At 43.4% G+C, this 12,893-nt stretch overlaps 3 protein-coding genes across 3 annotated transcripts; 1 reads left to right on the top strand and 2 right to left on the bottom strand.

Annotated features, from left to right (window-relative positions):
- The first annotated feature begins 314 nt into the window (after positions 1 to 314).
- On the top strand, positions 315 to 2,264 carry EAE97_011509 (uncharacterized protein). Its single transcript, XM_038882024.1, has 3 exons — positions 315 to 538; positions 603 to 1,461; positions 1,577 to 2,264. The coding sequence occupies exons 2-3, from the start codon at positions 762 to 764 to the stop codon at positions 1,687 to 1,689; spliced, it is 813 nt and encodes a 270-aa protein (XP_038727075.1). The 5' UTR covers positions 315 to 538; positions 603 to 761; the 3' UTR covers positions 1,690 to 2,264.
- A 702-nt stretch (positions 2,265 to 2,966) lies between these two features.
- On the bottom strand, positions 2,967 to 3,880 carry EAE97_011510 (uncharacterized protein; the record flags this gene model as incomplete). Its single annotated transcript, XM_038882025.1, has 2 exons — positions 2,967 to 3,620; positions 3,725 to 3,880. 2 exons carry the CDS (start codon positions 3,878 to 3,880, stop codon positions 2,967 to 2,969), a joined length of 810 nt encoding a protein of 269 aa, XP_038727076.1.
- Positions 3,881 to 5,012: 1,132 nt separating this feature from the next.
- Positions 5,013 to 12,524, bottom strand: EAE97_011511 (uncharacterized protein; the record flags this gene model as incomplete). The annotated part of the gene is made up of 5 exons (XM_038882026.1): positions 5,013 to 5,447; positions 5,495 to 11,273; positions 11,326 to 12,274; positions 12,333 to 12,397; positions 12,460 to 12,524. The coding sequence occupies 5 exons, from the start codon at positions 12,522 to 12,524 to the stop codon at positions 5,013 to 5,015; spliced, it is 7,293 nt and encodes a 2,430-aa protein (XP_038727077.1).
- Positions 12,525 to 12,893: the final 369 nt, after the last annotated feature.

The following is a 12,893-nucleotide window of genomic DNA, read 5'->3' on the forward strand; positions in this document are numbered from 1 at the left end:
GGACAATTACCGGGACATATCATCGATTTTTATCTAAGATGCTCATATGCATAGTAGGAAACTTTCCGTCTTAACCGGCCTAAAGCTGCACAAGAACGGTGAAATATGCGGAAAATCAATGTTGAGTGTTCCTTGGCGCTCAAATTCTTTCTTTCCACTATTATGATCTAGAGCATTGTCTACATCGCAATTTCTCAAGATCTTGGGAATGAATACCCTTCCAGTCCCTCTATTCTATTGTTCTTCGATCGCTGCATTTTCCATTATCTTTCAGTTTTGAATCATTGGTTTCTAAACAAACAGGCGATTGCAAAATGAAGTTTCGATTCAATAATCTCGCTCCGAATGAGCTACCAATTGCGGAAAATACGGCCCACCCCTCATCCATAGACGAAGAAAAAACGCCTACAACCACAGCCAATGTTCTCTAGCAAAATGACAGCGAGGTCATCAACAAAAAGTTTCAGCATGGAGTGCAAGCTGCCGAAGCCATCAACCAAGTATGGACTAGAAATCATTTAATTCTGGCCTATATTCTGTTAGTATGGCCCTGATTATAAAATTCTTTTCGTCGAGTCTTTAACTGACAGTTCTTAATCTAGGATCTGGATTATTGAATTCCTCTTGACATTCGCGTCCGGATTGACCAGCACACTTATACCCTATGTAAATTCTTCTTTCCAGGCCCACTCCCTCACGGCAACAACTTCCATCATCTCGAGTCTCATAGCTAGTCTCATAAACTACCATATGCGAAACTCATGGATATTTGGGGTCGTCCTCAAGCTTTTTGTGTCATGGTCGCTTCATTTACTCTTGGTATGTTTATGATGGCCAGATGTGATGATGTTAAAACATACTGCGCAGCTCAAGTTTTCTACTATGTTGGTTACAATGGAATTAACTTCACGCTTACTATCTTCATCGCTGATACAACCCAACTAAAGAACCGAGCCGGGTGGATTGCATTCTCTTCTTCACCTTGGATTGCTACAGTCTGGGCATATGGACCTGCTGCTAAAAATGTTTTAAAAACGATAGGTTTTAGATGGGGTTTTGGTATATGGGCCATCATTTTCCAGATTATCTGTATACCTTTGTTCGGACTTTTCTACTATCATCAGAAGAAAGCCGAAAAGCAAGGATTGATTCAAAAGATTGACAGCGGACGAACGTGGACTGAATCATTTATCTATCACTGCAGGGAGTCCGATGTCATTGGTCTATTGCTTATTGCAGCTGGCCTTGCTCTGTTTCTTCTAACATTCAGCTTGTACAGCTATCAGAAGGGCGAGTGGAAATCCCCGTTAGTCATTTTCTTCTTCATCTTTGGTGGTCTATTGATCGTTGCATTTGCTTTGTACGAAATGTACCTTGCACCAGTGACCTTCATTCCTTGGGGTTTGATGAAGGATCGAACAGTATTCTTCACCTATACAATGGTTGCTAGTCTTTACTGCGGTATGTTCCTTTCTTTGTCCCCAACTTGATTCCTAAAGTCAAGATGTTCAATAGCCCCGATTATTGGAGACCTTCACAAGAAGCAACAATTTGGCAAGATTCTGACATCAATCAGCTTGGTACATCTGGGACTCATACTTTTATTCCATACTTATCGTCATATTCAACCAATCTGTTACGAATGCTACATACATCTCAAACATCTACACTATTGGGTCTTGCTTTTGAGCACTAGTCGTTGGAATTATCATCAGATTTAATGGACGCCTCAAGTGGCTGGCTCTTTACTTCGGTGTGCCTATTACTATTCTCGCTGTCGGTCTCTTGATTAAGTTTCGCCAGCCGATACCAATATTGGATATATTGTAATGTGTCAAACTTTTATTGCTTTCGGTGGTGGAACCTTGGTTATGTGCGAACAGATGACCGTCATGGCTGTCTCCTCTCACCAACACATCCCCGCTATTCTTGCTATGGAAGCCATGATTGCCAGTGTTGGTGTGGCCATCGGATCCACCATTGCAGCTGCACTTTGGACTGACATATTCCCTGTTAAGCTTGCCGAGCTTCTTCCTGCATCATCTCAAGCCGACTTCACATCAATCTATGGTAGTTTGGTAGTGCAGTCGAGCTATCCACAAGGAAGTGACACAAGAAAAGCTATAAATCAAGCCTATGGGGATACTCAAATGCTGATGTTAATCTGTGCCACTTGTCTTTACTTCGTCACTCTCATTTCAACCATGTTCTGGAGAAATATCAATGTCAAGGATATGAAGCAAATCCACGGCCGTATTTGGTGAGGAACATAAATGAGGGGAATTGTGAATGGTTCGGAGCAGATGGCTATTTAAAAGAGGTTCTAGCACCTTTTGTGGTCATTCTTGAGAAGTAAGTTGGGCTATGACAGCATGTCAGATCTAGAGCAAGACAATCATAAAAGATGATCAAAAATTGTAATATCAATTACTAATACGGCACGAAAGTGCAGTGATTAATCCAATTCATAGTTTGGATCAAGAGTCAATAGTCTAGCGATACATTTTTTCTCGGGATTCTCACTTGGTTGGGATAAGATACCATGTTTATAATTTTTTCTCGACGTGGTATACCTGACTTATTCAATATTTAATCAAACTGGAAATTGAAACATCATGCAAACACCGGAAACATCAAAACCTCACTTCGTAATGACCAAAGATGTGTCAATGTTCCTGCGACTTGAGTAGATGTTTCTCTCCCATTTCGTTTCTCCGACTTGGGACTATGAAGATTGTGAAGCAACTTCAACGTTCTTAGAGCTTTACTAAATTTCGCCTTCGACCGGTCATGAACTACCAACCATTATTCTACCCATGCTTTACATGTCGTACTTTCACCACAGCATAGAACATCTAAATAATTGTTAGTTCCATGTCATGACTTGATATAGAGGGGAGTGATATGGGTCTTACAAGAACTCGTGCTGATCTGCGGTTTCTTTCGTTCAGTTGATGACCTGATTTCTAGAATTTCTTTGTGAACCGTTTTGCACCAAGACACAACTGACAGAGGATCAAGGCGCAGTATGGGAATTTATATTGTGTCATACCTCTCTTCTGGCCACAAGTCAAACACTTGAACTTTTTCTTCATTTGTTCCTTTGGCCAAAAAGAACAATGCTCGCAGCATACTTGCTTCTCAGCATCCGTGACACAACCGTTGGCAGAAAAAATAAGTCCCATCTTCAATTTATGTTCTATCTCAATCTTCTCTTTCAGACTAGCTGCAGCATCTTCCGTTGTTTTCTTTGATTCGACTTTGGCGTCACGTTTGGCCTTTTCGGCAGCGTTTCGCCTCGCTCGTTCGAGTCGTGAAGCGGCTTGATTAGCTTCCCAGGCAGCCTCTGCTTCTCTCCTCAATCTATTTTCGCGTTCTCTACGCTCTATTTCGGCCCCGAACTCAGCAGATCGGTCATAGTTGGGTCTTCGTGATGCGCCAGTGAAGAAAATGCGGAAAAACTGGTCGAACATCAACTCCTCCATCTCATCACATTCATCTTCATAGTTTTCTCGTGAGTTGTACTGCTCTCCTAATTCACTAGATAGGTCGTAAACAACTGGCTGGTCATATTCTCTGCGTTGACGCTCATCAGAGAGTATTTCGTAAGCAGCTTGTACCTATGTGCACATCAAGTTAGCTACGTAAATTTAAGAAGTGAAACACGAGCGGTAGCGCAATAAATTTGATGCATTGAGCGGCCTGTATAATTTCCCTAACTCACTTTTTGGAATGTGGCAGTGGCATTGGTATTCTCAAGATTCTTATCCGGATGATGGACTCTTGCTAGTCGACGGTACGAAGCTGTGATGTCTTGTGCGGATGCATTCTTGGGGACCTCGAGAGCCTCATAAAGATCGAAATCTGGGACCAAAGGCATCGTTAAATATGATTCAAATGTCTCTTCTCCACAGTCGAATCTGTGGTAAGATAGCGATGTATTTGGCAGATCTAAACTGTAATCAAGTTGGTCTCCAATTGAGAATGTAAGAATAATGCGAAATAAAGAAACAATATTACTATAAGTACCACAAGTAAACAAAAGTGACAGGTCAAAGATTTGGGATCTCTCGCAAACCAAAATTTGAATAATAGCCTTTGTCGTTTGTCCTGTGTATGCAAGATGGATGATTGCATGCCCTGTGTGAATAATATAATTTCCTGATCGGCAACTTTCAAGTTTTCTTTTTATTTGGGCCTAGGAGCCATATTGATTAGGGAATAGTGAATACTTGATGTAAATGTACGGGTTACTCAGCTAACCTCACTTCCTCTATAATCTGCTTCTCTGGTTCAAGACAACTAAATAAGAGGACGGGGAGGTCTTTCTCCGACAAACGTGTGAGGAAGAGAGGATGGCATCAGTGCAGTAATTATAATCAGATAAGCATTCGAAATGCTCTCTTCAGATCAAAATGCTACACATTCAAAAATATAATCATGAATGCGTTGTCTTCCATCTAATATCTATGCGGACAGAGAACACACTCCAATGTTCTTTCTCTTTTTCCGAATCAAATTTGTCGAGCAGACATACGACGAGCAATATTGAAAGAACAAAAAACATCATCCCCCACCTCATGCTCATTATGATTTAAAGTTTCATCAAGTTTCACAACAACAAACTACTATCAAATTTCAACTAGTTTATTCGAGTTTATATTGATTGATTGAAAGCATGTGCCTAAAAATATGACCATTAACTCTCAACTAACATAGCTATGAATCGCTTCAAACCCCTGATTACCAACACCCTGTGCTCCAATCTGCCGTAATATAAAAGTGTAAGGCGGTTAACAATCTTCTGATTTGAATTAAAACCCAGCTATTTAGATGCACAAGAGTATTACACAGGTCTTCCTTCCTTCACTTCGCTTTATAGTCCAGATTTACCCACCATATATCGCGAATTCCCATTCCTAAACGCCCAACCCATGCATCATGTAAAAACTTGGATGTGCAAGTAAATCTTGCGTGCTACTCCCATTCGCCAATCACCCTCAGTCAAAGAATTACCAGAAACTACACCAACCAATATAATGTTGACAAAGATTCTCCAACTTTGTCGCCTCAATCAACAACTTGTCAACTTGCTGAATATATGGTAATTCCTCGTCTGGTTTGAAGTCATGCCCCGTCAACTTCTCCTTGACACGCACCAATACTTGCACTGCCCTCGTATTCTGGTTTTCGTGTGCCTCCATATCCTGAGGGCCTTGAGTTGTGGAATTCGTTCTTGCACGAGGACGTGAAGCTGGTGGGCCACCTGGAGCTGCTATAGGATCTCCAGCGTCCGCAGTTAGCGCTGCAGGTTGAACGAATTCATCCATTGTTGGTCTACGGTTCTGGGCAGCTATAATAGATTCCCGGCGCTCAGATCGGAAGTTAGGTCCTACGGGTGAAGCTTCACCGTTCAGACGCCAATTAAGGAGGGGATCATGGATGAACTAGTTTGTCAGCAATGTGTCTCTAAAGAAAATGGAATCAAACTTACAGCCTCAAGAACTGCCATCAAAGACTCCTTGTTCTCTCTCAATACTCTCATCACATTTTCGCATGTGATTCTAAAACTTCCCTCAATATTGCTAACTTCCATAGCATATGTCAACATCCTAGTCAATCTGAACGGCACTCGTTCGGGGTATTTTTCACGAGTCATAGCAACTTCAAAACAGTCTCCAAAATCGATATGAACGATGTTACCTGTTATTCGATCAAGCATCAAATTCGAAGGATGACGATCACCAAGACCGAGAATGTATCCGACCATAGACATCACTCCTAACGATCTAGTATAGTTTGTACGTCTCTCGAGCCAGGACTCAGAACTCTTGCTCTTTAGCCAAAGAACACGATAAAGATCTTGACCAGTTGTGTTATCGAGAGCATAACCGAAGACCTCAACTTTTTGCATGAGGGTAAGATTATCGTAATCGGGGGCCATTTGTAACATGATACGGTGTTCGATGTTGAGCAAGATCTTCCTACTTTCTCTGTACTCCCGAATGAGGACATGTAGAGTATCACTGTTAGGCACCCAACCAAGGAGACCGGAATTCTGGGACAATGGAATGGCAGGATATCTTTGTATGTTAAGATGACGTTTATACGACTCCGAATCGCTGGTGAGTAAGGTATTGCAGAGACCAAACAATTGCATGACACGTTCATCTTGTCGAATGTCTTCGTGTCCCTTAAGACAAAAGACATAAGCGACACCGTCACTTCCCTTAAGGCTAAGCTTCCTTGGACGTTGCTTGGAAGAAATAACACTGAAGTTGCTATCGAAATTGACGATCGATATGATACGCTTCCCACTTTGATACGTTCCAGGGACAGCCAACTCCAGATCATGGGCATTGAGAAGCTTGGGAGACACGTAAGCCAACTCAAGATTGTTGAGTTGCGGTAATTGGCGTGCAATTCTTCTGAAAACTTGATAGTACAAATCCCAAGCTTGGTTGATATCTCCAAGATCCTTCGTTCTTTGGTAGGTAATGCACCATTCTCGAGCCTCTTGAAGATCCCGACCGAACGTTTGAGCGAAGGAGATTTCTCGCAAGGTCTCCGGGCCGTTATCGAGCATATCGTGCAAAGGTGCGAGAGTGTTGAACATGCCTTCAATGTTGTGGTCGCCAAAATACAGTCTGGACGCCTCTTCGAGACCTTCATGCCATTGCTCATGCCATAATACTGCCACACGAATTAACTCTTTACTAACAAGATCTGCTTGGTCTACCAATTTTGGACTGTGTTGTCGCATACTATCCATAATTTGCATGGCTGATCGTGAACGACGTGTATTAGGGGCGGATTTCATGGCGACAGTCAATGGATAGACTAGTGCTTGCGGGTGAGCTCTGCCAACATCTGCAAGCAGATTGTGAATGGAAGCGCGAACGCGAGCATTTGGTTGGTTGATGCGTGCAATAAGTTGGGGAATTACTTCTAACCAAGTATCAACGCTAACAGAAGAAAATCCTTCGGTAACGGCTTGATTGACTTCTACATGGCCACCATGAGCGAACCAAAGAGTGAGAAGACGCAATGTATCTTGCAAAGAGCTTCCTTGCGATAGAGCAATTGACTTGAAGAAACCACGGACAGCAGGAACGACGTGATTAACGACGACATTACCACCATTCACATCGTGTAACTCGTGCCCGGGGTCTGTCTGAACAGCCTGAACAATTTCAAAATTTGCCAAAGCCCAGGCATGCCATGCCTTGTACCATTGTGGATTGAAATGAGTAGCTGCTTTATACGAGGCAAGGATATCGTTAAGATTGTCGGTTTGCCAGTTACCTTTCTTCTGGGCAACTTGCCACTCTCCTTGTTTAAGACAACACCTAGCAAGGAGTGTGGTATGATCAGCCAAGCCCTTTGGTGTTAGCAGACTGTGGGCATTTGCTCCGAGACCATTAGTGTAACCATTTCCATTCATCATCCCGTTCGTACCATTATGAAGGTTCATAGCATGCATATCATTTATGATGCCCCCTTGAGTTGCGATCTGTGCTTGTTGTAATTTCTCTGCTAGACTAGATGTGAATATCTTGAGAGCCTCCAATGCTTGAGATTGCTTGCCGACAGCCCAGTGGAACTTCAATATAGCATACTGAACAGGAGCTTCAATATGTTTATTTGAAACCCTCACTCGTCGATCTCCATTTGCACTCTCCACAATCTGAGGTAATACCACATCCAGGCTCTCATCGCCGCCCATTAAAGTTTTGAGGTGCTTCTCGGCCAGGCCCATTCTTCCCGACTTCCTACATAAGTTCGCAAATTTGATAGACATCTGCATGTTCTCCATTGGAGTTATGACCAAAGCTCGTAACTTCAACATTCTCTGCCAAACCTCAACATTTCGTTGACATCCGAGCAAACGAGTCTCCCAGGTTTGACGCATAACTTCCTGCTTGGCTGGGTTGTTGTTACTCTGCTTGTATATACTGAGCTCTTCCAACTCTGCGAGCATCTGTACCCGAACAACAACCGTATAGGCTCTATTATAAGACTCGCTAACCAAGGCACTCAATTCTGTGTCTAACCCTTCTCTGGCCTTTTGGACGAAAAGAGCAGCCTCGCGAAATTGATTGCGATGCAAGGCAAGGATCGCTCCAAAAAATGATCGATCTGGTGTATGACTCTTCATGACACTCAAGTAATCATCCATAAGATCCCACTTTCTGAGACCCCAAGCAGCTGCTGTGGCCAAAGGCGCAATGGCTCTCTTGATCTCGAGTGACGAGGTATGCCACTTATCTTCAGCCAAGGCTGAGAGTGATTCCCACTCTCCTAAGGCATGTAGACATCTCATTTTACCCATTATAACATCGAAAGTCTCTGCTTGGTCTGGGAAATCCTCCTCACGCCTTTTGTAAAACTCAAGAGCCTCTTCCCATCTCTCAAGCTTCTCAAACCAAGTCTCTCGTAATGTGATACCATCCTTGTAGAGTTGCGCTTTTCGTAAAATACCGATTGCAGCATCATACTGCTGTAGCTGATTGTTAATTTGAATCAATGCTTCAACAGCTCCACTTGTTTGATCTTGACAAAACTCCAGTTCCTTGTAGTGAAGAGCCTTGGCCCAAGCATGGCACCTACCAGCCTCTCGTCCCAGAACTCTTATATCAATTGGTAAGGCTTTGTCGTCGTGCTCCATAAACTCTGCAAGGTTCAGCAAGATGCCCAAAAGATCAGGAGTGACGTGAGGAGATTTGATCGCCATTTCAATATTCTGTATCAGATCATCCTGATAGCCTTCGAATAGCTCTCCCCAGCATGAGACGAAAGCAGAATTGAACAATTCTCTTGCAAGGGGTGGATATACTGATGCCAATTGAGCACATGACCTAAGTGCGTGATTTGGTGACTCCAATAATACGGATGCACTAAATTTGCGCATCCACTCCTGCCAATCCTCCTTGGTGGATTTCCCTGTTGCATCCCAAGCGGCCTTTAGGTGGACAGGATTGCTGTCCAGTTTTTTATTTGAAACATCCGAGAAGTCGACTTCATCAGATTGATTCAGATAACGTTCTTCAGCACTCAGGTCTTGCGGTAAAGGTTCTCCCTTTTGGAGTTTACTAACCAGCAGTTCGTAATTTTGATGCTGAATTTGGTGACTGTTGAGAACTTTGTTAATTGTGCCGGCAAAGTGTAGATAATCTCTTCCGAGCTGGAAGATTAGAGCACAAAGGGTGTCAAGTGATGCCAATCTCAATGAGCTATCGCTGCCAGCCAAGACCCTCGAGAGGGGATGTATGATTTTCGAGGCGTAATCGTTTAGGTTGACGTGTCTTGAAATCTTACCAATAGTTTCAATCGCGGCTTTTCGGATAAATGAGGGCTGCTGAGGTTTCTCAAATACATTAACGATAACAGGCACGATCAAATGCATGTATTCCTCGGCGCTAGGACCAAACACGAGAAAAGCATGTAGTACACGCTCTGAAGGAAGTCGTCTTGTTGTAGTATCCTTTTCGAGCACGCCCAGCATAAGTGGCAGTAAGCTAGCCAGATAAACCTTGAATTCACCTTCTAGAGATCTCGAGATAGCCTCAACAAGGTGTAGTATATTAGCTTGCAGTGGCGGGGACTCATTCCAGTATTCTTGAAGTACCACAACAATCTCTGGTAAGTAATTACGGATATGCTGTCGAACGATAGTCACCAGCAAACTTAATTGACTGAAGTATGACTCAAGGCGGGTTTGTGGAGAGGTTCGAATAACAGACAAAAATGCAGGAATGATCTTATCAAGAAAAGAAACGCATTCCAGTCCCAAGGTCCTGAAAATTGACATGATGGCTTCGATAACCATAGCATGGTGTTGATTAAGGGACGGGTCCTTCAGAATGTTGAGAAGGGCATTTATCACAACAGTTGGGAAGTATTCTTTGTTGGAAGGTGTCAGTCCCGTCATCATGAGAGATATGTCAGTCATCTGGTTTGACTCCAGACGTAATTGCATCTCTGGAGATCGCTCTTCAACTTGTTGATGTCGATATGGATCCAAAGCACCAAGAATACCCATTAGTTTGATAGTCTCTTGTCGCAATGGTCCTCGTTGTGGCTCTCCTCGAATGATGTTTTGCAAAATTTCCAAAAGTCGAGGGTATTCCAGATATGGCTTAATGACATAGCCTGAATTGCTCGCCAGTTGACCTAAAGTTCTCAAAGAAGCTTCACGTTTGGCAGAAGAGCTTTGATCCTGCAAAGCTTCGATGATTATAGGCATGAGTTGCTTAATGAATGGAATCATACCCTCTCCTCCAACACAGGCAAGTTCACCGATAGCCTTCATAATTGTGGCAGCCACAGCTGGACTAGGATCGCGAGCTTTGGGCAATAAAACATCCATCATAGGAGTAACATATGGTTTGATTAATTTCTGTGAGTTTTGAACGAGTAAGCTGAGCAGTTTAGCACTTTCTTCTTTATTTCTCGCGACGTCGGAGAACTCAAGTTCTGTGAGCATTTGAATGAGTACCTTTCGCAAAGAAGGAATGACATATGCAGGATTTACATGTGTCAAGCGGCCAATAATTGTGATAGCAACTTCACGGATTTGGAATACTTCGTCATTCAAAGCAAAGAAAAGAGTTCGAATGTTCTCTGCTTTGGCAAGATGTCGATCGAATCGTTCGTCAAGAGCAGCTAGAACCACTCTTCGAATGCTAGGATCCGGATCCCCAACACCGACGGTAAGTAATTTCTCAATAACTTCGCTAACGACTTGAATAGCATGGTGGCTCGTTTGATTAACAATAGGATCTCGGACATAAAGTTGACAGCACGTCAAAGCAGCTGCCTCTCTAATCTCTGGATTCTCGTCTTCGACATATTTGATAGCAACATCGCGCACAAATTCGTTTAGAACATGTCCAGAAAAGTCAAAACTGCCTAGAGTATTAAGGGCTAGCTTGATTTCGCTTTGGCGGTGCTCATATGCTTGTGGGTCTTTTGAGTCTTTTGGCACGACTGGCGCAGCAGCAATGTTGTTTGGTGTTGGGGCTCCCAACGGTTTGAATGGCTCGCCACAGAGAACTTTGCTCAGCATGTCCAGCAATCTTTCTTGGATGATAGGCTTTACTGGTGGTATATAAAAAGCCATATCCACCAAAGCTTGAGTTAGCTTGGGACTTAGCTCACATGCGAATATGGGGTCTAAAAGTGCCTCCATATACTTGCTGAGAGTTTGCCCAACTGCGACTGCCAACCTGCTGATGCAATCAAAGACTGGGTCCACTGTGCCGAGTCGTCTCCTGAAACGAATGGTTAGCATGCATATATACATAAGATTCCGCCATAACTTACGACTTCAGCGACAAGCCTTCTCTGACATATATTAGAACTCCATCTAGATAAGAGGCAATAGCACTTTTGACAGCATTGGCGATATTTCCAATGGCCAGAAATGCGTCATTTCTATCTTTGTCCTTCTTGAGCATACCGGATAAGAATACCATAAACCTGTGAAGGTAGGATTGGGCAAACTCGGTAGGGGAATAGTTCGCCAATTCGGGTATCAGCATAACAACCGTTTTACGAATCTGTGCGTCTCGGTGATCTTTGTGTCGAAAAACAATTTCGCACACTTCCGGATAATGCTCATGCATAAACATACCACCTTGCTGAAGAAGCTCCTTAATTACAAGAAGGGATCCATGGATATATTCCACAGTCCCTTGTCTCACACCCTGAACAGCTTCATCGTATATTTTTGCCTGCCATGTCTGTCGTAGAGTTGGATCTCTCTCCCTTATTATCTGGAAGCATGCACTTATAGCTTCTGCTGCAGTCTGTCGGATGAGAAGTCGCTGATCTCTCAAACCTACCCATATTTGATCGAATATTAGTCCAACAAAAGTGTAAACCAGCGTTGGAGAGTTTCTGCCCAGTTCTCGCAAAACCAGAACCGCGCTATATCTTTTTTCTTCGATTCGATCAGACTGCAAGTATTCCAGGGCGGTTTTAATCTCACTCTCCACCAGGTCCGACACCAACGAACCTCCAGGCCTGCACATCTTCCCCAATGCCATTGCCGCCGGTTGCATAGGAGCAAGATCCTTCCCCCTCAATATATTTCGAAGGGATTGTCCGAATCGAGTGACTCGTTGTCCGACTTCTATACCGTCGAAGTCGACCAGCGCATCGATAGCATATATACCACCAGTTCGCTCAACATCTCCATGGTGACCGATGAGGCTGGTGATTTTCCCACTGACGATATTAGAAAACTCCGTGTATCGTTCCTGGGGAAAGTCTAACAGAACATTGGTTAGTTCCCAGTCCCATAGACCAATATGAAATGAGAGCCTCACCTCTAGAAGCCACCTCTAGTAACTCTCTCAACTCCAAGGCTGCTCTCTTTCGTTGTTCATCACTCCTACATCCGAATTATTAGCTACCAACACCGCATAGCAATATACTTTGTTGCGTCAAGCTAACCGTGATCGTAAATCTGTCACAATGCGATTCAAGGCATCAAATGCTTGATTGGATTGTTGCGACATCTTGGCCTCTTTTCAAAGCTTCTCTCTCAATGAATGAGTCTGCAGTTCAACCAGCAACAGTATTATGCGCATTCCATCCTCGTCCTCGTCCTCGTCCTCGTCCACGTCCTCGTCTTTGTGCGGCTACCCGGCTTAGTAATTGTTTTCGTTATGGTATTTGTTGTTGAATAGACCTGCAATTCGATTATGGGCAGGCAAGAGTTTAAGATGCTCACTGTCTTATAAGATACCTGGGTAGTTGTCAATGACGGAGAGCTTGATGTTTTGATGCCGAACAGACGAGTTCGAGGTGAAAAGTACGCTAAATCACACATTCACTAATACGGTGCGTGGCGATAACGACCTTATCAGTAAAACGGTAAGACCGCC

Source organism: Botrytis byssoidea (genome assembly GCF_014898295.1).
Source record: "Botrytis byssoidea strain MUCL 94 chromosome Unknown BBYS_038, whole genome shotgun sequence".
NCBI classification, from domain to species: domain Eukaryota; kingdom Fungi; phylum Ascomycota; class Leotiomycetes; order Helotiales; family Sclerotiniaceae; genus Botrytis; species Botrytis byssoidea.